General features: G+C 52.0%; 1 protein-coding gene across 3 annotated transcripts in view; it reads left to right on the top strand.

Annotated features, from left to right (window-relative positions):
- DIP2A (disco interacting protein 2 homolog A) overlaps positions 1-23,584 on the top strand; it is a 111,230-nt gene that overhangs the window by 75,750 nt on the left and 11,896 nt on the right. For all 3 annotated transcript variants that reach the window (XM_040264507.1, XM_040264516.1, XM_040264496.1), the window contains 12 exons: positions 966-1,102; positions 1,443-1,523; positions 1,944-2,071; positions 4,370-4,484; positions 12,716-12,917; positions 13,694-13,803; positions 14,122-14,202; positions 16,903-17,026; positions 21,478-21,599; positions 21,692-21,803; positions 22,897-23,006; positions 23,368-23,498. In XM_040264507.1, the coding sequence (XP_040120441.1) occupies positions 966-1,102; positions 1,443-1,523; positions 1,944-2,071; positions 4,370-4,484; positions 12,716-12,917; positions 13,694-13,803; positions 14,122-14,202; positions 16,903-17,026; positions 21,478-21,599; positions 21,692-21,803; positions 22,897-23,006; positions 23,368-23,498 (1,453 nt within the window). The remainder of the gene's footprint in view (positions 1-965; positions 1,103-1,442; positions 1,524-1,943; positions 2,072-4,369; positions 4,485-12,715; positions 12,918-13,693; positions 13,804-14,121; positions 14,203-16,902; positions 17,027-21,477; positions 21,600-21,691; positions 21,804-22,896; positions 23,007-23,367; positions 23,499-23,584) is intronic.

Genomic DNA, 23,584 nt, shown 5'->3' with positions numbered 1-23,584 from the left:
TGCTCCCCCAGGTGTGTGTGTGTATGTGTGTATGTGCTCCCCCAGGTGTGTGTATTGACAGGACGGGGGCAGCTCTGAGTCAGGTGCACAGTCCTCCCCTGAGTCAGCCCCAGGGTTTTCTCCCCAGGACATGCAGGGTGTGTACCTTCTTGTCTGGTCGTGACGTGGGAGGGAGATTGGACTGTGTGCAAGTGTGTGTATCTAGGGGTAGGCCAGGCGGCAGCACCGCCCTTGCTCCCTGCCCCTCTGATGCCATGACCTGACCTGTGAACCAGCAGAAGAGACTGACCCAGGGTCCGCCCCCATCCCCCAGACCGTCTTCCTTGCGTGTCTTCCTCACTTGTCCTGGAGATGAGAGTCAGTCAGGGAATCCTCAGGCGGAGGTGAAGGCTGGACTTTGCCAGGTACTGTGGGTGTTTGGTTCTTGCCTGAGCGACTGAGTTGCATTCAAGGGATGCTGCACATTCTGGTATGCATGTCAGTCTCATCAAGGCCTTTCTGGACGTCTGCTCTGTGGCCAGGCTGGTAACCGGGGCTACAGGAGCCAGACAGGTAAGGTCCCCAGAGCTGGATGGCCATGTTGGTAGGGGTGCTGCTTGGCAAAGACGGAAGGGGGTCACTGGGCTGTGGGAGGGGCCGCAGAAGGGACCTGCACTGGGGTGGTGTCGTCAGGCCTTGAGTGTGAGCCAGCCTCAAAGATGGAGGTGTGCAGTAGCATCTCCCATCTCCCAGGGCTCAGGAGGGCAGTGTAGGGTGACCACAGAGCCCATGTCACTGGGAGCAGTTTCTGTCACCTGCACGAACCACTACAGAGCACGCAGGCTCGTGGCCAGAGGGGTGTGGGTCTCCACGGGGGGAGCACGACTGTTGGTGTCCACCCTACAGGTGCTGTTCACACAGGTCTCTGGATGGTCCACCTCAGTGTCTGTGTGTGCGTGATCTCCAGGGTTGTTTTCTCTCTTCAGCCAATGTGTGTGTTGTGAAGGTGGAGGGCACCCCTCATCTCTGCAAAACTGATGAAGTTGGAGAGATCTGTGTGGACTCCAGCGCGACGGCGACAGCGTACTATGGGCTGCTTGGGATCACCAAAAACATCTTTGAGGTCCCTGCGGGTCCCACAGCAGTGGCAGGAGGGTGGGCAAGGCGTGCAGGAGTGTGGCCTTCCTCGGGGTGCCTACAGCCCTCATGGACCCTGGGTGGCCTGGGGGAGCTGCCCTTGGGTCTGGAGCCATTGGATCCTCAGGAGAATTCAGTGCCTTCACAGGGGTGGGAGGGGAAGCCTGGGCCCTGGAGTCCATGCTGGCAGGAGCCTGATGGAGGTCATGCCAGCTGGTAGGGCCTCTGGCCTCAGGATGGGGTGGGGTTGGGTAGGGAGCCCCATCCCCTCCAGGGAGGTGTGGTGATAGCCCTCCTAGGACTGTTGTCCTCTGCATTCTGTGCAGACTGTCCCGGTCACCGCTGGGGGAGCACCTGTCTCCGACCGACCTTTCACCAGGACGGGGCTTCTGGGCTTCATCGGGCCTGTGAGTGTGTCCTGCTGCCAAACCCGGGCCAGGCTCAGAGCTGGGGAGGGGTCTGTTCGCTGTCCACAGTGCCCAGGCCCCATGACGGAATCCCATCCTGCCCAGCCATCCGTGCTGTCATGCTGGGGCTCCCTGTCCGTAGCCTTGAGTGCTTTACAGACTTGACCCTCGCTGTGTACCCACCTCTGACCTTCCCTGCACTGATGCCTGCTCTGGACGCCCCCTATCCCCACTCCAGCACACCAGGCTTAGGGCCCCTGCACCCCAGGTCACCCCACCTGTGTTTCCTGTCACTGTGGGCAGGGGGTGTGCAGGGCCTGTCTGAGTTACCTGGTCTCCGGGCTCTCAGGTCTCTGCCGCAGGCCCTGAGCCACAGGGCCTGCTGTGTGTCCTCTGCCCAACCAGCGTCCTTGCCTTCAGGATGACCTCGTCTTCGTCGTGGGCAAGCTGGACGGGCTGATGGTGGTGGGATTTCGCAGACACAACGCGGATGACGTGGTGGCCACTGCACTGGCCGTGGAGCCCATGAAGTTTGTCTACAGAGGCAGGTGATGCGCGGGTCCCCTTGCCTCACCTTTAGGTTCCTTCTCTGCTTAACCCTCGAGAGGTCCCCACAGTGGAAGGAGAGCCCGGTGCTGTGAATACGCAAAACCTAATAATACCTCTACATCGGAGAACTTCGCAAAGAACAGGACGATGTTTGCAGGAGGATGCCTGAGTCAGAGTCCTCACCATCTGCAGAGTTCACGATTCCTCGAGGGTGAGACCCAGACCAAGGCCTGGGCATGGAGGCTGGGCCAGCAGCACTCAGGAGCTGTGTGCCTGAGGGCAGAACCTCAGGGATGCAGGCCGGAATGGAGGCCTTTCCCTGAGTTACCAGGGGCCTTACTTTCCTGAGGTCGAGTCAGTTTACCTTTCCTGAATGTGTCAGGCAGGCACTTCATGGGTTCTCATCCAGAGAGCAGATAAGATGGCCCAGCCGGTTGGGGCCCCAGGTGGCTGGAAGGGCCCTGTCCAGCCTGTCCAGCTCAGGGCTGTTTGTCCTGGGGGAGGGGTTCCATTCCTGGTTGGCCCACTCAGCCACCTATTTCATTTTATTATTCTCACGGGAGTGCTTCTGTTACTCAAACAAGGATGCCTGTGAACCTGGCCAGAGCCTTCCTGTGAATACGTTGTTGTCGTTCAGTCACTCAGTTGTGTCCATCTCTTTGTGACCCCATGGGTTGCAGCACGCCAGGCTTCCCTGTCCTTCACTATTTCCCACAGTTTGCTCAAACTCATGTCCATTATACCGTAAAGAAACCATCAGGGAATTCTGCCAGTGAGGGGTCAGCATGGCTGCCGGCCCTCGTCCAGGTTGGGGTGATGGCCATGGGTGACTAACCACCTGGGGGAAGCCAGCTGGACAGGTGGAACTGGTGGGTGTGTGCATCCTAGAGCTGGGGCACAGGGCACACACAGAAATTGGAGGCACTGTTAGCATAGGTGCCCACGGAGGGGACACTGGGTAGCCCGCACAGGCTCCTGGTATGTCAGGGAGATTGCCTGGCGTGGCCAGCGATAGCTGATGACACCTGGAGGTGACGCCGGCCCAGTGGCTGACTGGGCTGTGGGGTGGATGCGTTTGTGGCTGGAGAGGCGACCTATCTGCCTTCATCATAGAGGAGCTGAGCACTGGGCGGATACTGCAGGAACTCTTGCAATGTGAGGTCAAGGCACCACAACAGAGCAGTTGTTCAGTAGGTGAATAAATGCGGGGCAGAGGCAGCCAGGGAGGGAGCCAATAAGCTGGAAAGCCAGAAGAAGAAATTGCTCCAAAAGTGAAGAAATAGAAAGACTAAAAGAAAAATTGAGAGAAAAGTGAAGTGAGTGGGGCTGGCATCCAGACAGTAACCTCGGGGGGACGGTGCATGTGTGAACCTGTGGCTGGAGGAGGCAGCCACGGGCGGGTCTCCAGCCAGGATACGCCAGACACCCCAGAAGAGGGCCCGGAGCGAGAGGATGACACGCAGTGATGTTGAAGGTTTTCAGAGGAACTCTTAGCCTAGATTTTAATATATTCACCCCAAGGTGTCACTTAATTGTGCAGTTGCAGTGAAAATGGTCTCGGGTATATAGGTTTCAGAAGTTTTATAACAAAGACTGTTTTCATGCAAACACTTTCAGGTAAGGTACTAAGAGAAATAAGATGGGTGAAAGTGAGGAAATGTTAATACTGGGTGAAGCTTGTATAAAAGAGAGAGAGTGTGTGTGTGTGTGTGTGTGTGTGTGTGTGTGTGTGTGTGTGCATGTGGGCACCTGTGCGCTCAGTGGCCAGAGGAATGAGTGAGCAGGTAGGTCCATGAGGCCCAGGGCTCCCGCGGCAGACGTGCCAGCTACTGGTCTTGTGAGGGAAAAGAATCTACTTGAGTCTAAAGGAAGAAAAAGGCAACACACAGAAAAGGTGAACATGTTGAATTCTTCAGTAAGACACAAAGTACAAGTCCACAGACGTCAGTCACAGATGTGAGCAGAGTCACGCACGCTGAGAGATTTCATCAGCTGGACTGAAAAATTATGTAATTAATAGATCTTCTGGACACACATTTTTACATGAAGAAATCATCGCATGCCTTAACATTACAATTAAGGAGAAATTTCTTTAATAGTGTGAGCCTCGTTTTTTCTCTGCACCCAGGTCCTGTCTGCTTTGTGAATGGAAACTCATTTTTCCACACTGGAGGTTTGGTTCCTTTTACATTCTGTGGACCACGTCTCCCTCCAGCCCCGCTGCAGTTTCCGTCTCATGGGGTGGAGTGTCTGCACCCGATCTTGCCGGGTGGTCATCGCTTCCCTTCCTCCCCTAGGATCGCAGTGTTCTCCGTGACAGTGCTCCATGACGACCGGATCGTGCTGGTGGCGGAGCAGCGGCCTGATGCCTCCGAGGAGGACAGCTTCCAGTGGATGAGCCGCGTGCTGCAGGTGGGCGTGGGCCCGCGGCTCCGCCGTCCCTGGGGTGTGGAGCAGGAACTGGGACCCACTGGTGCCATGTTTCCAGCAAATGTGTGCTGCAGCTGGAGGTGTTGCCCAGAGGGGTTCTGGTGTGTCCCATCTCGTGAGGCCCACACGCTGCCACTCCCTGCACATCCACATTTGGTTTCTTAAATACTAAACTAGAAGCAGCAAGTCTTTTGTGGGGCTGGGAGTGAACTTTGCCTTCAGTGAAGAGCGTAGACTACATGTGCAGTCAGGGAACGTTGTTTACTTAGCTCACTGAGTATCACTTACACGTGGAAAGAGCGGATTTGCAGGGTCCAGATTGATGAATTTTGACAGGTGTACATGCCCCAGTAACCACAGCTAAGAGCACTCACACCGTTCGGGGAACTACCAGCTGCTGTGTGTCGGGGCCTAAGCTCTGCCCCTCACCAAGGGCATCGTACAACCAAGTTTCAATGTGGGCTCCTGATCCGATTGTCTTCCTCAGTGGTGCATTCATGAGGTTCCTTGTGATATGTGTGTCAGTGGCTCATCCCTTTTTATTGCTGAGTTGTGTTTCCTTTGCTTGTTTATCCATATCTTGGTGACACTGGGTTGTCAATTTGGGGCTATTATGGATAAGGCTGCTGTGGACAGTGGTGTCTCTCCAAATCTCTGGGTGAGTTCAGTCCTGGCAGCTCTCCAGAGAGCCCCCTGGTGTCCCAACAGCTTTGGGCAGTTGTGTGGCATGTGCTCGGCCTCAGCCCCCAGGGTAAGGACACGCCTACGAAGCAGAGTAAGTCCAGCATCAGGGAGACCAGAGAGCCCGGAGTGTCAGAGGACCAGTTTTTCTACTAATACTGACAACGTTTATACTTAGTGAAGATGTTTAATGTTTCATTGGGGAATATTACTAATATACCAGTCATACAAAGAAGAGTGTAATAGCCCCCATGTGTCCACTGTCAGCCTCAATCAACACCAACCAGTCCAGGAACCATCTGTACCCCACCTGCCCTCCCAGCTTCTCCCTCAGGAGGACTTTGAAGCAAATCCCAGACTCAGAGGTTTTACCTGTAAATTTTAGTATTTATTTCTTTAAAAAAGGAGTACCAGTATCACACCTTAAAAATCAGCAATAAAATTTTATTGGGATTTGGGCTTCCCTTGTGGCTCAGCTGGTAAAGAATCTGCCTGCAATGTGGGAGACCTGGGTTTGATCCCTGGGTTGGGAAGATCCCCTGGAGAAAGGAAAGGCTACCCACTCCAGTATCCTGGCCTGGAGAATTCCATGGACTGTATAGTCCATGGAGTCGCAGAGAGTCAGACATGATTGAGCGATTTTCACTTTTATTGGGATATGATTGACATGTAACACTGTATTAGTTTCAGGTGTACAGCACAGTGATTTGATATTTGTATATATAGTGAAATAATCACAACAACATCTAGTTAACATCCATAACACAGCTACAGAAGTATTTTCTTGTGATGAGAACTTTTAGGATGTACTCTTATCAAATACACTCTCAAATACATGACCCAGCATTCACTGTGGTCCCATGCTGTACACTGCATCCCCAGGACTTGTTCAACTTATAACTGGAAGTTTCTCCCTTCTGACTCCCTTCACCCATTTCTCCTACCCCCACCCCTCACCTCTGCCAACCACCAATCTGTTCTGTCCATGAGCTCATTTTTTTTTGTTTTTAACGTCTACATGTGAGCGATCCTATGGCCTTTTCTGTCTGATTTATCTCACTTAGCACAATGCTGTCCAAGTCCCTCTGTATTGTTGCAAATGGTAAGATTTCGTTCTTCTTTATGCCTGAGTAATAATCGTGTGTGTGTGTACCACAGTTTCTTTATCCATTAATCCATTGATGGACACTTAAGAATACTGGCTGTTGTAAATAATACTGCATTGAACATAGGGGTGCATATATTTTTTCAAGTTAGTATTTTTGTTTTCTTCCAATAAATACCCCAAAATGGAATCATTGGGTAGTTCCATTTTTAATTTTCTGAAGAACCTCCATACTGATTTCCACAGTGGCTGCAGCAATTTGCTTTCCCACAAATTGTGCACAAGGGTTCCCTTTTTCCACACCTTCACCTAGTCCTGTTGTTTCTTGTCCTGTTGATAATAGCCATTCTGATGGGTGTGAGATGGTGTGTTGTGGTGGTTTTGATTTGCCTTCTCCTCGAGATTAGTGATATTTAGCATATTTTTATGTCCCTCTTGTTGTTAAGTTGCTAGGTCGAATCTGACTCTTTGCGACCCCATGGACTGCAGCACGCCAGGCTCCCCTGTCCTTCACTATCTCCAGGAGTTTGCTCCAATTCATGTCCATTGAGTGGGTGATGCTTTCTAACCATCTCATCCTCTGCCGACCCCTTTTCCTTTTGCTGTCAGTCTTTCCCAGCATCAGGGTCTTTTCCAATGAGTTGGCTCCCTGCATCAGGGGGACAAAGTATTGGAGCTGCAGCATCAGTCCTTCCAGTGAATATTCAGAAATTATTTCCTTTAGGATTGACAGGTTTGATCTCCTTGCAGTCAAGGGGATTCTCAAGAGTCTTCTCCAGCACCACAGTTAGAAAGCATCAGTTCTTCAGCGCTCAGCCTTCTTTATGGTCCAGCTCTCACATCTGTACCTAACTATTGGAAAAACTATAGCTTTGACTAGACGGACCTTTGTTGGCAAAGTGATGTCCCTGCTTTTTAATATGCTATCTAGTTTTGTCATAGCTTCTCTTCCAAGGAGCAAGCGTCTTTTAATTTAATGGGAACGACTGCAGTCACTGTTCTCAGTGATTTGGGAGCCTGAGAAAGAATCTGTCACTGTGTCCATTTTTCCCCCGTCTATTTGACATGAAGTGATGGGACCAGATGCCATGATCTTAGTTTTTTGAATATTGAGTTTTAGCCAGCTTTTTCACTCTTCTCTTTCACCCTCATTAAGAGGTTCTTTAGTTCCTCTTCATTTTCTGCCATAAGGGTGGTATCATCTGCACGTCTTGAGGTCCTGGATATTTCTCCCAGCAGTCTTGATTCCAGCTTGTGATTCATCCAGCTCCGCATTTTGCATGATGTACTCTGCATATAAGTTAAATAAGCAGGGTGACAGTATACAGCCTTGACGTACTCCTTTCCCGATTTGGAACCAGTCCATTGTTCCATGTCCAGTTCTACTCTTGCTTCTTGATCTGTACACAGGTTTCCAGGAGACAGGTAAGATGGTCTGGTTTTCCCATCTCTTTAAGAGTTTTCCACAGTTAGTTGTGATCCACACAGTCAAAAGCTTTAGCATAGTCAGTGAAGTAGAAGTAGATGTTTTCCTGAAATTCCCTTGCTTTCTCCATGATCCAACGAATGTTGGCAATTTGATCCTGGTTCCTCTGCCTTTTCTAAACCCAGCTTGCACATCTGAAAGTTCTCAGTTCATGTAGCACTGAAGCCTAGCTTGAAGGATTTTGAGCGTAACGTTATGAAATGCAAAATAAGAAATGAGCATTTAACATGAGCATGATTGTTCAGTAGTTTGTACATCTTTGGTGTTGCCTTTCTTTTGGATTGGAATGAAAGCTGACTTTTTCCAGTCTTGTGGCCACAGCTGAGTTTTCCAAATTTGCTGACAATGAGTGTAGCACTTTAACAGCATCATCTTTTAGGATTTGAAATAACTCAGCTGGAATTCCATCAGCACAGTTAGCTTTCTTTGTAGTAATACTTCCTAAGGCCCACTTGACTTCCCACTCCAGGATGTCTGGCTCTAGGTGAGTGATCACACCATCATGGTTATCTGGGTCATTAAGACTTTCTTTGCATAATTCTATGTATTCTTGCCACATCTTCTTAATCTTTCTGTTTCTGTTAGGTCCTTGCCATTTCTGTCCTTTATTGTGCCCATCCTTGCATGAAATGTTCTCTTGATCACTCCAATTTTCCTGAGATCTCTCATCCTCCCCATTCTGTTGTTCTCCTCTATTTCTTTGCATTGTTAATTTTAGAAGGCCTTCTTACCTCTCTTTGCTATTCTCTGGAACTCTGCATTCAGTTGGTTATATCTTTCCCTTTCTCCCTTGCCTTTTACTTCATTCCTCAGCTATTTGTAAAGCCTCCTCAGACAACCATTTTGCCTTTTTGCATTTATTTTTCTTAGGGATGGTTTTGATCACTGCCTCCTGTACAATGTCACAAACCTCCATCCATAGTTCTTCAGATACTCAGTCTTTAACATCTGATCCCTTGAATCTATTTGTCACCTCCACTGTACAATCATAAGGGATTTGATTTAGGTCATACCTGAATGGTCTAGTGGTTTTCTCTGCTTTCTTCAATTTAAGCCTAAATTTTGCAATAAGGAGTTCATGATCTGAAGCACGGTCAGCTTCAGGTGTTTTTTTAACTTGACTATATAGAGCTTCTCCATCTTCAGCTACTAAGAATATAATCAGTCTGATTTTGGTATTGACTATTTGTTGATGTCCATGTGTAGAGTCATCTCTTGTGTTATTGGAAGAGGTGTTTGCTATGATCAGTGTGTTCTCTTGACAAAACTCTGTTAGCCTTTGCCGTGCTTCATCTTGTACTCCAATGCTAAACTTGCCTGTTACTCCAGGTATCTCGTGACTTCCTACTTTTGCATTCCAGTCCCCTGTGATGAAAAGGACATCTTTTTTGGTGTTAGTGTTAGAAGGTCTTAGTGTTAGTGTTAGAAGCATAGTGTTCTATGCTGAACATAGAACTGTTCAGCTTCAGCTTTTTTGGCATTAGTGGTTGGGTCATAGACTAGGATTACTGTAATGTTGAATGGTTTGCCTTGGAAATGAACTGAGATCATTCTGTCATTTCTGAAGTTGCACCCAAGAACTGCATTTCAGACTCTTTGGTTGACCATGAGGGCTACTCCATTTCTTCTAAGGGATTCTTGCCCAGTAGTAGATATAATGGTCATCTGAATTAAATTCACCCTTTCCCATCCATTTTAGATCACTGATGGCTAAAATGTCAATGTTCACTCTTGCCATCTCCTGCTGACTGTGTCTGATTTACCTTGATTCATGGACCTAACATCCCAGGTTCTTATGCAGTATTGTTCTTTACAGCATCAAACTTTACTTTCACCACCAAACATGTCCGTAACTAAGTGGCATTTACACTTTGTCCCAGCCTCTTTATTCTTTCTAGAGCTATTTCTCTGCTCTTCTGCTGTAGCATAGTGGATACCTTCTGACCTGAGGACTCATCTTCCAGTATCATATCTTTTTGGCTTTTCACTCACATAAGATTATTGGCGTGTTTTGCCATTCTCTCCTCCTGTGGACCACATTTTCTCAGAACTCTTCACTCTGACCCATCTGTCTTGGGTGACCCTGCATGGCACGGCTCATAGCTTCATTGAGTTATGCAAGCTCCTTCGCCACAACAAGACAGTGATCCATGAGGAGATATGTACCTCTCGGCCATCTGTGTGTCTTTTTCTTTTTTTTAAGATTTTTTTTTTTTCATTTTTTGGCTATGCAGAGTCTGCTGTGCGCATAGGCTTTCTCTAGTTTCACTGAGCAGGGGCTGCTCTACTGTTGCAGAACAGAGGCTCTAGTGTACAGGCTTCAGGAGTTGGAGCTTGCAGGCTCTAGAGAGCGGGCTTAATAGTTGTGATGCATGGCCATAGTTGCCTCGTGACGTGTGAGAGCTTCTTGGACCAGGGATCGAACTCATATCTCTTGGCTTGGTAGGCAGAGCCTTACCCACTAGAGCACCAGGGAGTCCCTTATGTCCTCTGGAAAAATGTGTGTTCAGGTCCTCTGCCCATTTTTTAATTGTATTATTATTATTATTATTCTCCACTGTTGAGTTGTATGAGTTCCTTCTATATTTTGGATTTTAATCCTTATCAGATGTATTTTTACAGATCTCTTCTCCCATTCGATAGGTTCCTCTTGTTTTGTTGATGGTTTCCTTTCCCGTGCAGAAGCCTTTTAGCTTGACATGAATCTACCTGTTTATTTTTGCTCTTGTTGCCTTTGCTTTTGGTGTCAAATCCAAAAAACCATCACCAAGACTAACATCAAGGTTACTGTAGCCTATGTTTTATTCTAGTATTATCATTTCAGGTCTTATATTCAAGTCCTTAGTCTGCTTTGAGTTAGTTTTGTGTGGGGCATCCAGTTTTTCCAGTGCCATTTATTGAAGGCACGCTCTCTTCCTGCTGTCTGGCCTCATCTCCTTTGTGGTAAAGCAGTAACTGTGTGAGTGTGAGATTACTGCTGGGCTCCCTTCTGCTCCATTGATCCATGTTTTTTGTGCCAAGTCCATACTGCTTTGATTACTGCAGCTTTATGATGTTTGAAGTCAGGGAGCATGATACCTCTTGGCTTTGTACTTCTCTCTTAAGACTGCTTTGGCAACCCAGGGTCTCGTGTTTCTCTGCAAGTGTTAGGAGTGTTTATTCTAGTTTTGTGAAGAATGTCATGGATATTTTTATAGCGATTGCATTAAATTTGCAGATGACTTTGGGGTAGTATGTATGGACTTTTTAACAATACTAATTCTTCCAATTCATAAACTCAGAATGTATTTACATTTAGTTGTGGTTTTCTCAGTTTCTTTCATCAGTCCCTCACAGTTTTAAGTATACATGTGTCCCTCATCTCCTTGGTTAAATTTATTCCTGAGCATTTTAGTTCTTTCTGCTGTAATTAAATATCTAGTCACTATTCAGATTTCCCAAATTACCTAATGTTCAATATGTTTGTTAAACTTAGGATCAAAATAAGGTAAAAACTGCACTTGGTTGGCCCAGGTTTTTAAGTCTTCTTTAATCTGCAGACTCTTCCTTGTTTTATTTTTCCTGCAGTTTGTTTCTTGACAGGTTAGCCCAGTTCATCTCCCAGTCTGGGCTCTGACGGTGCCTCGTGGTCCCGTCTCCGTACTCCTCTGTCCACTGTGTCACTGGGTAGATCTTGAGGCCTAGTCAGACTGGGACTTGATTTGCTATCCAGGGGCCTCTTGGGAGGTAGCAGGTCTGTCCAGTGGCTTGGTAGGGCTTCAAGGGAGGGGAGGCATTTCAATTCAGTCATTTCTTGCTCATTGGTAATGCAGCTGCCTTGAAAGTGTCTTCTACAGAGAGTGCTGTGTCCTCTGAAGTCACCAGGGGACCTGGAGGGAAGGTTGTGCAGGAAAGTGAGATCCAGGGTTGATTTCCGGATCCTGCACTGGCCTCATGGAATAGCTCTGGTTTTTGTCTCCCTGTGAACTAGTGGTTGCAGGAACTATATTTATATGTCAGTGGGAGCCTCTCTGGATTGGCTCCTGAGTCCTCTTGACACAGCTCTGGGTTCTGAGGGGTCACATGGAGAACAGGAAGCTGGATGCCAGAGAGCGGGGGGCATCTCATGTCCCAGACCCAGCACGACTGGGACCCACGGGGCCCTGCTGCCTCCAAGAAGTGGACTTGGGACCACAGTCTGGGCAGTGGACAGAGTAGGAAACAGAGCAGATCCTCTGCCTGTAAGATCACCCACACCGTGAGTTTATGCTGCTGGTTCCAGCTCAGGTTTAAGGCCTCGGAGTTTTCCTTGACTCTCCGACCTTTCTCCATAATGTAAGGTTGCAAAGATGATGACTCCAGCAGAAGTAATCATGTCCTGACGCCACGCTGCACACACTCCAGTCTCCATGTAACCTCTCAAGTGTGAGGTTTTGAGCACAGCTTAGGATGTTTTTTCAGTTCTTTTTGCCAATAGGGTGTATCCCTCTGGGATGGAATCAGTCAGATTGCTGTGTTTAAAGTCACTGTAAGCAGATTCTGTCTGAGGGGTGTGCTAACCTGACCCGCTTCGATCGAGTTCATTTGTCCTACTTTACTGACAGTTGTTAGGGGTTGGGTTTTGAGTTTTAAGTTTTTTGGACATAAAATATTTACATGGTTCCAACTCTGACAGGAGCCTGGCTTCTGTCCTCTGTCCAGACTTCTCCCACAGGAAGTCAGTGTCTGCTTTGGTGGCTCTTTCTAATGTGAGCAGTTACAGATTTGTGCTGGAGTGTGCATGTGCACACGTGTGTGTAAATGGTAGGAAATGCACACTTGTCTCGCCGTGTTTCTCTTAAGGTCCCAGAGGTCACAGTCTGCTTGACCTTTGGGCTTGGGTGTTCTGGCCCTCCTGCGGCTCCCAGCCTGGAGCTGGTCGCAAGTGCTCACGCGCAGGCCCCTGTGTCATGCTCCCTCCAGGCCATCGACAGCATCCACCAGGTGGGCGTATACTGCCTGGCCCTGGTTCCTGCCAACACCCTGCCCAAGGCTCCTCTCGGTGGGATTCACGTTTCTGAGGCCAAGCAGCGCTTCCTGGAGGGGATGCTGCACCCGTGCAACGTGCTGATGTGCCCTCACGCGTGTGTTACCAACCTCCCCAAGCCTCGGCAGAAACAGCCAGGTTAGTACGCGCCACAGCACGCCCGCTGCGTCTGTAGACAGCGGCAGCCACGCCTGTGTTTAAGGGCGCACCCTGTTGAACCCTCTGTCTCTGGGGTTGGAGCTGAGAGCCAGAGTGAGCAGCACAGCAGGCCAGTCCCCGCCCCCTGCCCCCTGGAAGGAGCACATCCCCACCCCCACAGTGTGGGGGCCCCACCTGGCACTGGATGCAGCCTGGCATCCGGGCTGTGGAAGCTGCACGGTGGCCCCAGGGGCACGAATGATGTCCCAGAGCAGACCGGGAGCTTGGAATCTGAAGAGCCGTGGGGCAGCCACCACAGCCAGCCATGAGGCCAAGGGCGCTGTGCATGCTGCTGCTCAGCAGTGTGATCTGCCACAGCAGCCAGGCAGTACCTGGGAAGCCCAGCAAATGGTCAGCTTCCCTTCCCTGGTGGAACTGTGATGTGTGTTCCATTCCTTTGGTGATGTAAGTCTTAAGTAAATGCTAATAACTTTTGTTGATTATTAAATACATAAAATACCATTAAGTGAAGCACATTTAATCAGTAAAACAGTGAAATGTAATACGAGTTTAGCTGTGGCTAAGGTTGGGATATTTGCCTCGTGCTGAATGTGTTTATCGGGTTCACTTCTGAGAGCGAGGTTCTCTCCGTCACTCAGCACGGCCCTTCTCCCTGGTTCCTGACCCCGTATTGTAGTAAAGAGTGAGTTGCCTGCCCATTCAGAAGGTTACCTGGCAGAGTCAGCGCTCCTCACTCAGGTCCCCTCGTGTTCCAGAGGTTGGGCCTGCCTCCATGATCGTTGGGAACCTGGTCGCCGGGAAGAGAATCGCTCAGGCCTCAGGGAGGGAGCTCTCACACCTGGAGGACAGCGAGCAGGCAAGGAAGGTAAGGGGGTGGAGTGAGGGGCGAAGAGGCGCCTGGGAAGCTGCCAGGCCTGACCCTCCCCACCCAGAGGTGGGGGGCCAAAGAGGCGCCTGGGAAGCCAGCAACCTGACCCTCCTCAACCCAGGGGTGGGGTGAGGGGTGAAGAGGCACCCGGGAAGCCAGTGGCCTGACCCTTCCCAACCCAGGGGTGGGGTGGGGGGGTGAAGAGGCACCTGGGAAGCCACCAGGCCTGACCCTCCCCAACCCAGGAGTGGGGTGGGGGGGTGAAGAGGTGCCCAGGAAGCCACCAGGCCTGACCCCTCCCTGCCCGTGCTGCAGTTCCTGTTCCTGCCTGACGTGCTACAGTGGCGGGCCCACACCACCCCTGAACACCCGCTGTTCCTGCTGCTCAACGCCAAGGTGAGGCGGGCACTGCTGCGGTGGGCCATGCCGCCCGTGGCGCGAGGGGCCATAGTCACGCTCCAGCCATGTGTTCAGGTCTCACCGGAGGACAGCGCTCCTTGACCTCCAGGCTCCCCGCTGGTGTCACGTTTGTTAGTCGCTCAGTCATGTCCGACTCTCTGTGACCCCATGGACTGTAGCCAGCTAGGCTCCTCTGTCCATGGCATTGTCCCAGCAAGAATACTAGAGTGGGTTGCCATTTCCTTGTCCAGGGATCTTCCTGACTCAGAGATTGAACCCAGGTCTCCTGCGTTGCAGGCAGACTCTTTACCATCTGAGCCACCAGGATCGTCCAGGTGGTGTCATTCTCTCCATGAAAACTTCAGCTTCCACACCGGCCACAGTCACATTTCTGTGGATTTGTATTTAACAGGGAAATTCTCATTACCTTGTATTTTGATTATGAAGAGTGTGCTTGTAAATGGGGCTTCCCTGGTGGCTCAGATGGTAAAGAATCTGCCTGCAATGCAGGAGACCCGGTTTCTATCCCTAGGTCTGGAAAATCTCCTGGAGAAGGGAATGGCTACCCACTTCAGTATTCTTGCCTGGAGAATACCATGAACAGAGGATCCTGGAGGGCTTCAGCCCATGGGGTTGCAAAGAGTTGGACACAACTGAGTGACTGACACTTTCACTTTTCACTTTCATGCATGTAAATTCTCCTAAGTAAACTAAAAACAAATGTTTATTTTGTAAAAAGTACTTTAGACCTTCTTCCTTTGTAGCTATAACACAACAAATACGGCTTACAGCCCTAATCCTAGTAACTTTCAGTGGGTGTTACATGGTACCAGGAGCTTCTCAGGTATAAAGGAGAAACTGTAAGTTATGGCCAGTAGACAAACTATGAAAACAGAGTAACCACAACCACTCTGCATGACTCACTGTTAGATGCGTCCCAGCCTGGGAGGACACGTGTACCCTGACATCTTAGCAGCACCAGCCTGGTTCTCAGTGGCTTGCTCTTGGCCACTGTTTCTTCATTCAAAAAATATTGATCAATACCTGCTACATATACAATGTTAAATAAGATTTTTTTAAAAAGGCCCCTGTTCCCCAGTTGCTGAAGCAAGTCTTCCTGCTACAAAACCAGTGCTCAGGAGAGGTGCTGTCTTCCTGCAGACCTGGACAGTGTACTGGAGACGTTTGTTTATGACAGATTGAATTCCGAAGCCAATAAGTAGCATTGACCAAGATAAAGTCAGCTTGCAGGAGAACCTTAAGATGGGTGCAGCCGGAGCGCTAAGGCAGGCGAGGCTGGGCGCTGGGTTTACCCTCGGTGTGTGCTGGGGCTCTGGACGTGAGCATGAGGGTGTGATGGGGTCCACAATTCTGGGTGATTCCTGTGGGTTGTGAGAGGGTGAGGATGGGAGCGGGGGGGCCAGGGCCATGGTCCAGGCACAAGTTAGCCATTCAGAGAGGACAGGGGCTGTGGATGAGTGTGAGGTGTGGTTGGAGGCAAGCTTGTGGGACATGAGGGTGGCCTAGGTGCAGGCCAGGTGTCTGTGCAGATGGGGTGTTTCCCAGGGAGGCGGGACCACCGGTGGAAGTGTGCAGAGATGCTACCAGGCCTAGGGTCAGCCAGCAGTGCTCACGATTATCTTTATAGCTAAGAGCTTGGGAGGGCCCTTCAGATCCTTTCCAAAACCTTGTAGATTTTTATGTTTCTTCTGGTTTGTCAGCCTCCTCAGGTTTGAATTGTCCTTAGAACCTGAGCATGTACTGGCCTTTGACCTAGGAGGAAGCCTGTGCCTCTGCAAGTGCTATCCCTGGCATGAGGTGGCCCCTGGCCTTGGGGACTGGCAGAGCTCTGGGCCTTTGGGTTCCAGCGTGTGCCCAGCTCTGAACCTCAGCTTGAGTGTGAGGAGTGCGTCTGACCCACCGTGCAAAGCCCCCAGGCCTGCATGGTGGGGCCCCAGCTGAGGAGTGGTGAGAGTTTAGATGCCCCACCGGGCCGTCCTGGAGGATGGTGATGGTTAGTTAAGCTCAGTGGCTCTGTGATTCTCTTAAGGACCGAGAGCGTGAGCTCAGACAGGTCGGCATGGGGAGGGAGGGCTAGATTGTGCTGGTCCCAGCCCAGCTGTCCTCTGCAGAGACCGGGTGTGGGGCAGCCCTGCTAACCACTCACCCTCCCAGGCTCCCTGAAAGACCAGCCTGTGTGACCCAGGGCTTGGAGCTGGGGGGTGGGGCGACTGAGCTGGTATCAGGGTTCACTTCAGGGATATTTGTTTACTGCTTACTATTTACTTATGTGTGTTGATGTCCAGGAAAAGGGTTCCTTCTAGGAGGAAGAGGATAGAATTGGAGGTGTATGTGGAGTGGCGATGATTTATTTTATAAGAGAGACATTGAAACAATGTGGCAGAATACTAGGTAATGAAAAACTGGATGGCTGCTCGTCACATTATTCTTTACAGTATTTTTATATATAAAATATTTTATCATAACGGCTGAAAGAGCTTTTTCACTCACCAAGTCGACCTGTGGTGGACGAGCAGTCTCTGAGGAGGCACAGAAGCCAAGGAGACAGCAGGCAGGGCTGGGGTGGCACCTGTCCTGGCTCCTGGCCACAGGGTCTCAGAAGGAGGCTGTGCGTGGAGTGTCCAGAGTTCCCCACCCCCACGCCCCAGCTCAGCATGCCCATGATTGCTTTCCTAGGGCACAGTCACCAGCACCGCAACCTGCGTCCAGCTCCACAAAAGGGCCGAGCGCGTGGCCGCTGTTCTGATGGAGAAGGCGAGGCTGAGTGCCGGGGCCCACGTGGCCCTGGTCTACCCTCCAGGTAAGACCCGTGGGCCCCGCCCCGCTGCGCCCCGACCCTCGCCCACCCTCTGTCCACGTCTGTACCCTGTGAGCGCCCGCAGCGAGCTGTGAGTCCACCCCTGCCCGTCTCAGTGCAGCCTGCCTTCCTCTTGCTCTTCTCACCAAGCTGTTCTTTCCCTCCCAACCCCCACCCTGTTTTATTACCAGTAACAAAGCAACCAGGTCAAGTGATGGATCTTTGCCTTTCCTGACCCAACCACCTGTTCCACTCTCCTGAAGTAGTCTCTGTCCTGACCTCCATGGTCATCGTTCTTCCCATTTCTTTATAGTTTGACCACCCCAGTGAGCAGCTCCTGGAACCTGCAGGCTACCCTCTTTCCATCTCTCCCTGGGTCCTGAGCATCCCTGCTGTCTGGAGTGGCTTGTGTATGTTGGGTGGCTGCTCCTGGGCTTCCACGAGGAACCCCACATCAGACTTACTCCCCACATCAGACTTACTCCCCTCGCAAGACTCTGAATGTCCTCAGGTGCTTCCTCCTTTTGTAGAATTAGCACATTAGCTCCTATCGATGACCTTGTCCCACCTGCATTAACTCCTTAGGGGTCACTAAACGGTGATGTAGTTAACTCTGACCAGCCATAAAACTAAACAGACACTTCCCCTGATTAGGATCTGGTCACCCAGTGGTAGAATTTGCTGTGAAAGGCGGGATGCTGTGTCTTTGCTGCTGTCAGTGAAATGAGCTCTGTGCCCTGTCGCACTCCCATGGGAGCTGCTCCTGGGCCCTTGGGTGTGACCTCCCATCCTGACCTTGCCTCTTGCATCTGCTGGAACCAGGTGCCTGGCCAGTCCTCCATGGAGCCTGGTGTTGGCAGTACCAGTCTGGGCACTGGGAGCTCATCCTTCCTGGGCTGGCCACTGTCCCATTAACCCCTTCTGTGATCAGAGTTCCAATTTGAAAATGAGAGTCATAGCTTCTCTCAGAGGTAGTGCCTCCTGAGTTCATGCTGTCCCACTCGTTCAGACTCAGGATTATAGGTTTTCACTGAACCTTGTCTCCATGATTCTCTGTCTCCTTTTGCACCGAGGGTCAGGCTGGGAGTCTGTAGAACTCACATGTGCCCGGACCACTCACGTGCTTCATCCTGTGCCACATGCAGGACCCCCAATAATGGCCGTCATACATGACTGCCCCCCAACCCCATGTGAGTTTTCGCACAGGCTTCCTCCACCCACTTTCCCTGTAGCTGTGCTGTCTCACGGGGTGGTGGTTGGTGGGGGCAGAGTGGAAACGGCGAAGCTGGCCTCTCCTCCCCCGCACTCCACCAGGTCTGTGTTCAGAGCCCTCCAGCCATGCACATGTCCGTCTTTCTGTTCCAGTGGTACTGTTGCATTGTCCCTGACTAGTTTCTCAGGAAGGTTCATGGGGACAGTGTCCCCTGAGCTCTGGCCTGTTGGTGACAGTCTGTACACTTTGTGGCGATAGTCGTCCCTGCTGGGGCCTCAAACGGGTCCATTTTCTCCCGGCCTTAAGCATCGGGTTGGACTATGATCTAGTTTTCTTCCTCTGTGACTCACTTGCACTTTTGCTCTCAGTGGTAGAAGGACATTTTCCCTTCTTAAAGTCCTCCATGTGGTTGTGACATTGTTACAGGTCAGCGTTCCCACATGAAAGGCAACTGTGCTCACCACTCTCCCTCCAGGCAGGGCCACACAATATGTAAAGTGCCTGTGAATACCAAGCTGCAAGCCTGCCTTCTAACCTCAGGGCGTTTTCTAGACTCGCAGTCTTCTCTCCGCCTTTGCTTGGATTTTCTTGGCGTTCACTCTCCCTGGTGCTCCCATCACCTCGTGTTAGCTCTTCTCTGTCATTTCCCACGACCTCTGTGTCCCTTGTCTTGTTTGCTCTTGGGCTCCTTCTAGTTTCATCTCCGTTTCTGAATTGTTTTTTAAAATAACTTCTAGTTCTTTCCTCATTTGTTTAATTCTCATTTCGGTCATTCTCTTATATCTTGTATCATTCTTTTAATATATTGCATCTTAGCACATGTTGAAAGGGCTGCAGTTCTTATCTGCTGTCTTTTTCTGGACAGATGATGATCGACCTCTGGTTCTTTTTCTTGTACTTTGTGTGGGACTTGGCCACCGTCAGGGAGCCTCCCTTCTCTTGTCACCTTCTCTGCCCCGCCGTGGGTCATCCCAAGCTGGGCTGGCTTGCTGGTCCCAAGTCCTCAGCTGCTCTCTGATCAGACCCCCAGGGGTGGGGATGAGACAACCTCCTCTGGGACCTCCTTGACCAGGATGGCCGTGCCCTTGAGGCTCCAGGTCCTCCCGCACTCCCTCCTGCCCCGCCTGCCTCACGCAGCCCGGCACCCTGTCCTTGCGGCAACTCTGCTCCGCCTGCTGGGTGCTGCCCTGGCTCTCCTGCTCCTCCGCCCTGCCCTTTCCCTCCTCGTCTCGGGGCTTCAGTCCTGGCAGTTTCTCTCCTGTGTCTGGCACCCAGGTGAGGGGCCCTTGGAAGACCCTGCACTTTAAGTGGCAGCCTGTCCTTCAAGTGCTTCCGCAGGGCTACAGGTGATGATCACCAGCCTCCCCTCCCCTACCCTCCCCACTTTGTGTTTGTTATTGTGTCACCTGGAAGCTTGTTGGTTCTAGCTCAGGAGTTTTACTAGGAAATGCCTGGGTCTGGGTCCTCTCTCACTTTCTTACCCACTTAATCCTCATCTCAGGAAAATGTTCTTTCTCATTACTGCCTTTTCTTATCTGTTTCCTGCTTCTGGAATGCCTGAAGTCCTGTTTTGGGGGCTGTTCTCTGAGACTCAGGTCTCCTGCGTGACGGCTTCCTTCGCATGTCCATGGTGCCACTCCTGGGAACCCAGCCCTGCAGTGCCATCTCCCTTCAGCGTGTCTGGTGGGACATGGCTTGTGCTGGGCACTTTCTCTGTGCTGGTACAGTCCCAGGGCTGCTGTGGAGCACTCCCTGCACAGAGCCTGGCGAGTTTCTTGACATGGATGCTAGGTGACATGGACGCTCCAGGACTGTCACTGGCATCACAGTCACTCCCGCTCGTTCCAGCCAGTTCCAGGAATGTGAGGTCATTTTTGTCCAGAACTGATCGCAGTTCCCATTCTTTTCTTATCCTTGGACTCAGTGCAGGGCACGCACCACTGACTGAGAGGAGCCCTGGGGACACACTGACAGGCTGGGGGAGAGGGTGAGTGGACATGCTGAAGTGATAGGAAGAAAGACAGATGGGGGCCTGATGCTCTTCTCTGCTTTGGGGCATTTTTGACACTATGCATAAAAAGTGATAGTGCATGGTGAAGGTCTGAATGTACATTTTAAAAACTTCATTGCAAGAGGAGAGTATAATTGACAGCTGGAGGGCAGACCACACCCTGCTCAAGGTGGGAGGGGGCAGGTGTTTGCAGGTGCACATAGGACCTGGTGTGCATCTCCTGTGAGGGGTGTGTGACCCTGCAGGAGCTGCAGGGAGTGGGGTGCAGGCAGGGGATAGCGAGAGCTGTATGAGCTCGAGGGTTCGAGCTGCTGGCAGTGCTTGCTGTGTGGCACGTTGGGCACAGGGGCCGTGCTGGTATGAGGATGCTCGCACGTGTCAGGCTGCCTGTCAGCTCATCTGTCCCCTGAGCTGCCCACAGGCACAGTGAGGATGGCTGGTCCCTGGTGGAGGAGCTTGGGCCGTGACAGTGACCACACCGAGCGCTCCTGGCCCTGATGGAGCATCAGGGACTTGTAGTGTGGTGAAACCCACTAGCTGGGTCAAACATTGCGTATTTATTTTGACTCTGGAATCAGAACAGCCTGAGCCTGATGTCTTGTAGCCAAGTGATGCCAGGCAGGGCCTTGTCTTAGTTGAGGGCAGTGTCTTCAGGGCCTCTAGGGTGTGGGTGCAGATGGTCTTAAGTCTGAATGAGGTCAAAATGGGAAAGCTGGGTTTTAAGTGTGGTTCGGTTCCCCCTGGTTTTAATTGTGGAGAATTTTCAATACACAGACGAGTTGAAGGAGCCATGAGTAGTCCCACGTTGCGTTGAGAGATTGAGAGCAGGGCAGGGACATCCTGGCCCCTCGCCAAGATGTGAGCCTCACCAGGGACGGACTGGCCCCCATGTTAGGGTGGAGATGCAAGGAGGAGGTGTGGCGTTTCTGGGTGGGCAGCTTACCTTCAGAGTGTCCTGCCAGCCTCGCCCACCCACCTACAGACTGCCCTGGAGGGCAGAACACGCTGCTCCACGAGGTCTGGGCTTCCCATCCACCATAGGCTCCTCTGGGCCATGGCTGCACCCCACCCACCTCCTTGTCTCCCTGGGTCTGGGCCAGGGGCAACCTGTCCCTCCCTATAGCGCTGTTTGGGGTGCACACTGTGGTGCGAGAGGGTGGTTTAGGTCACACACGGTAGGTGGACCCACAGCCTGGACATTTGGGGCTGCCTTTGATCATGTCTCTCCAGGGGTGGACCTCATTGCTGCCTTCTACGGCTGCCTGTACTGCGGCTGCGTGCCCGTCACCGTGCGGCCCCCACACCCCCAGAACCTTGCCACCACACTTCCTACCGTCAAGATGATTGTGGAGGTAGGTGGGCGCCGCAGCCTGAGCGTGGTGGGCCTGAGCGCGGTTTGCTCCCGGACGCTGTCTCAGGTGTGCCCTCAACCCTGTCCCTGCAGGTCAGCAAGTCTGCGTGCGTGCTCACCACGCAGGTCATCATGCGGCTGCTCAGGTCCAAAGAAGCAGCAGCCACTGTGGACGCCAGGACCTGGCCGACCATTCTGGACACAGGTGTGTGTGTGCTGTGCCTAGGATCAGCCCTCTCCTTGTGTTGTAGGGATTGCATTGTCACCACCCAAATACTGAAGTTGGGTGAAGGAGCTTGAGTAGGTGGTGAGAAGAGCCTGGCCAGTGGGGCACCGGCAGCCCATCTGGCCCCTCGAGCCTAAAGTGGGTGCCCAGAGCAGAGGGTGGCCAGTGGAGACCAGAGGTCCTTCCGAGGCCATGCGCCTGCAGACAGACGCCTCCTACTGCACTCAGCACCCACGCAGCAGTGGGCAGTTGTGGGGACCAAACAGCTCCCACAGCGCAGACCCCTCCTGGGTCCCCAGGAGAGTCACACGGGCCCTCTGCCTGGGCCTGTTGGGTCAGCCTGAGGGCTGAGAGGGTCCCAGCCCCTCTCCATCAGGACACCCCAGACCAGCTGCTCTCTGCAGGCTCTGTGGGGAATTCAGGGTACAAGGCCACACAGGTGCCCACTGGCGAACAGACACTGTCCCTCCTTCCCCGTTGCTCCCCATCACACCTTACCCACCAGGGCACTGCCCACGAGAGGAGTTTTAGGACCGTGTGTCCGTGACCACCTGCTTGATACCACTGCAGGCACTGGGAGCTGGCCCAGGCAGCTGGTGGCAGGGGGGCCGGGGTGGGCTCGGGGCAAACAGGCTCGAAGGCATCCTGTTGCCTCACTCGCTCCCTGCCCTGCCTCACCTGTGCCCACCTGTGTGCAGTCAGCGCTGTGCCCTGCGGTCCTGAGGGGTGTGATGAAGTTGGGTGAGGGAGCTTGACTCAACTTCTCAGTGCTCGCTGTGCGCAGAAATGGCAACGAGCCTGGCTCATGACAGGCTCTGGGACCCAGCCTAGTCTCTGCTCCTCCGAGCTTCCGGGGGCTCTCGTGGCCTGCCTTCCCCGGTCCGTGTCCGCCACGCCGTCAGCCGCCACACGCTCAGTGCGGTTAGCGAGGGTCCTCTCCACGTGCCTTCCCATGTGCACATGCAGCCTGACCTCTGCTCTGAGCGCCTTGCTCCCCAGGTGCAGTCCTGTCTCCCCTTTCCCTGCGAGCACTGAAGTGGCATCCACACCACCTGTGTCTCCTGGTCCACAGATGACATACCCAAGAAGAAGGTGGCCAGCATCTTCAGGCCCCCGTCCCCAGATGTGCTTGCGTACTTGGACTTCAGCGTGTCAACGACAGGGATCCTGGCGGGTGTGAAGGTGGGTCCTCTGGCTGGAGCCCCCGTCCGCCTCGTCCCTGACACGGAGAGTGCTGATGTGGGTCTGTGAAGGCCCTGCTTCCTCCCAGAGCTGGAAGCAGCAGTTTTGCTCTTTAAAGCTTGTGTGAAATATCAATAAACCCCCAAATTAGGTTAGCCTGAAGAGTAATACACGTCTTGATGTTTTATGATGATATCTAAACTTTCTGATTCACGACTCTGGCCTCAACAACCAGGTGGCTTGGATGAGTCTGTCACCGAAAGCTCTGTTAAAATTCTTTATTGCCCTGAAGTCTCGCCTAGAAGGTTTTTAGTGTGCATTCCTGGGGTTTTTTGGTGTATGTGGGCTTTTACTCCTTCAGATGTCGCATGCGGCCACCAGCGCCCTGTGCCGCTCCATCAAGCTGCAGTGTGAGCTGTACCCCTCCAGGCAGATCGCCATCTGCCTCGACCCCTACTGCGGCCTCGGCTTCGCCCTCTGGTGTCTGTGCAGGTGAGTGGAGGGTGGGTGTGCAAGTGAGTGGAGGGTGCGTGTCAGGTGAGTAGAGGGTGGGAGTCAGGTGAGTGGAGGGTGGAGGT

Source organism: Oryx dammah, unplaced genomic scaffold, assembly GCF_014754425.2.
Source record: "Oryx dammah isolate SB20612 unplaced genomic scaffold, SCBI_Odam_1.1 HiC_scaffold_2, whole genome shotgun sequence".
Classification (NCBI taxonomy): Eukaryota; Metazoa; Chordata; class Mammalia; order Artiodactyla; family Bovidae; genus Oryx; species Oryx dammah.
This window is presented reverse-complemented; position numbering and strand designations above follow the sequence as displayed.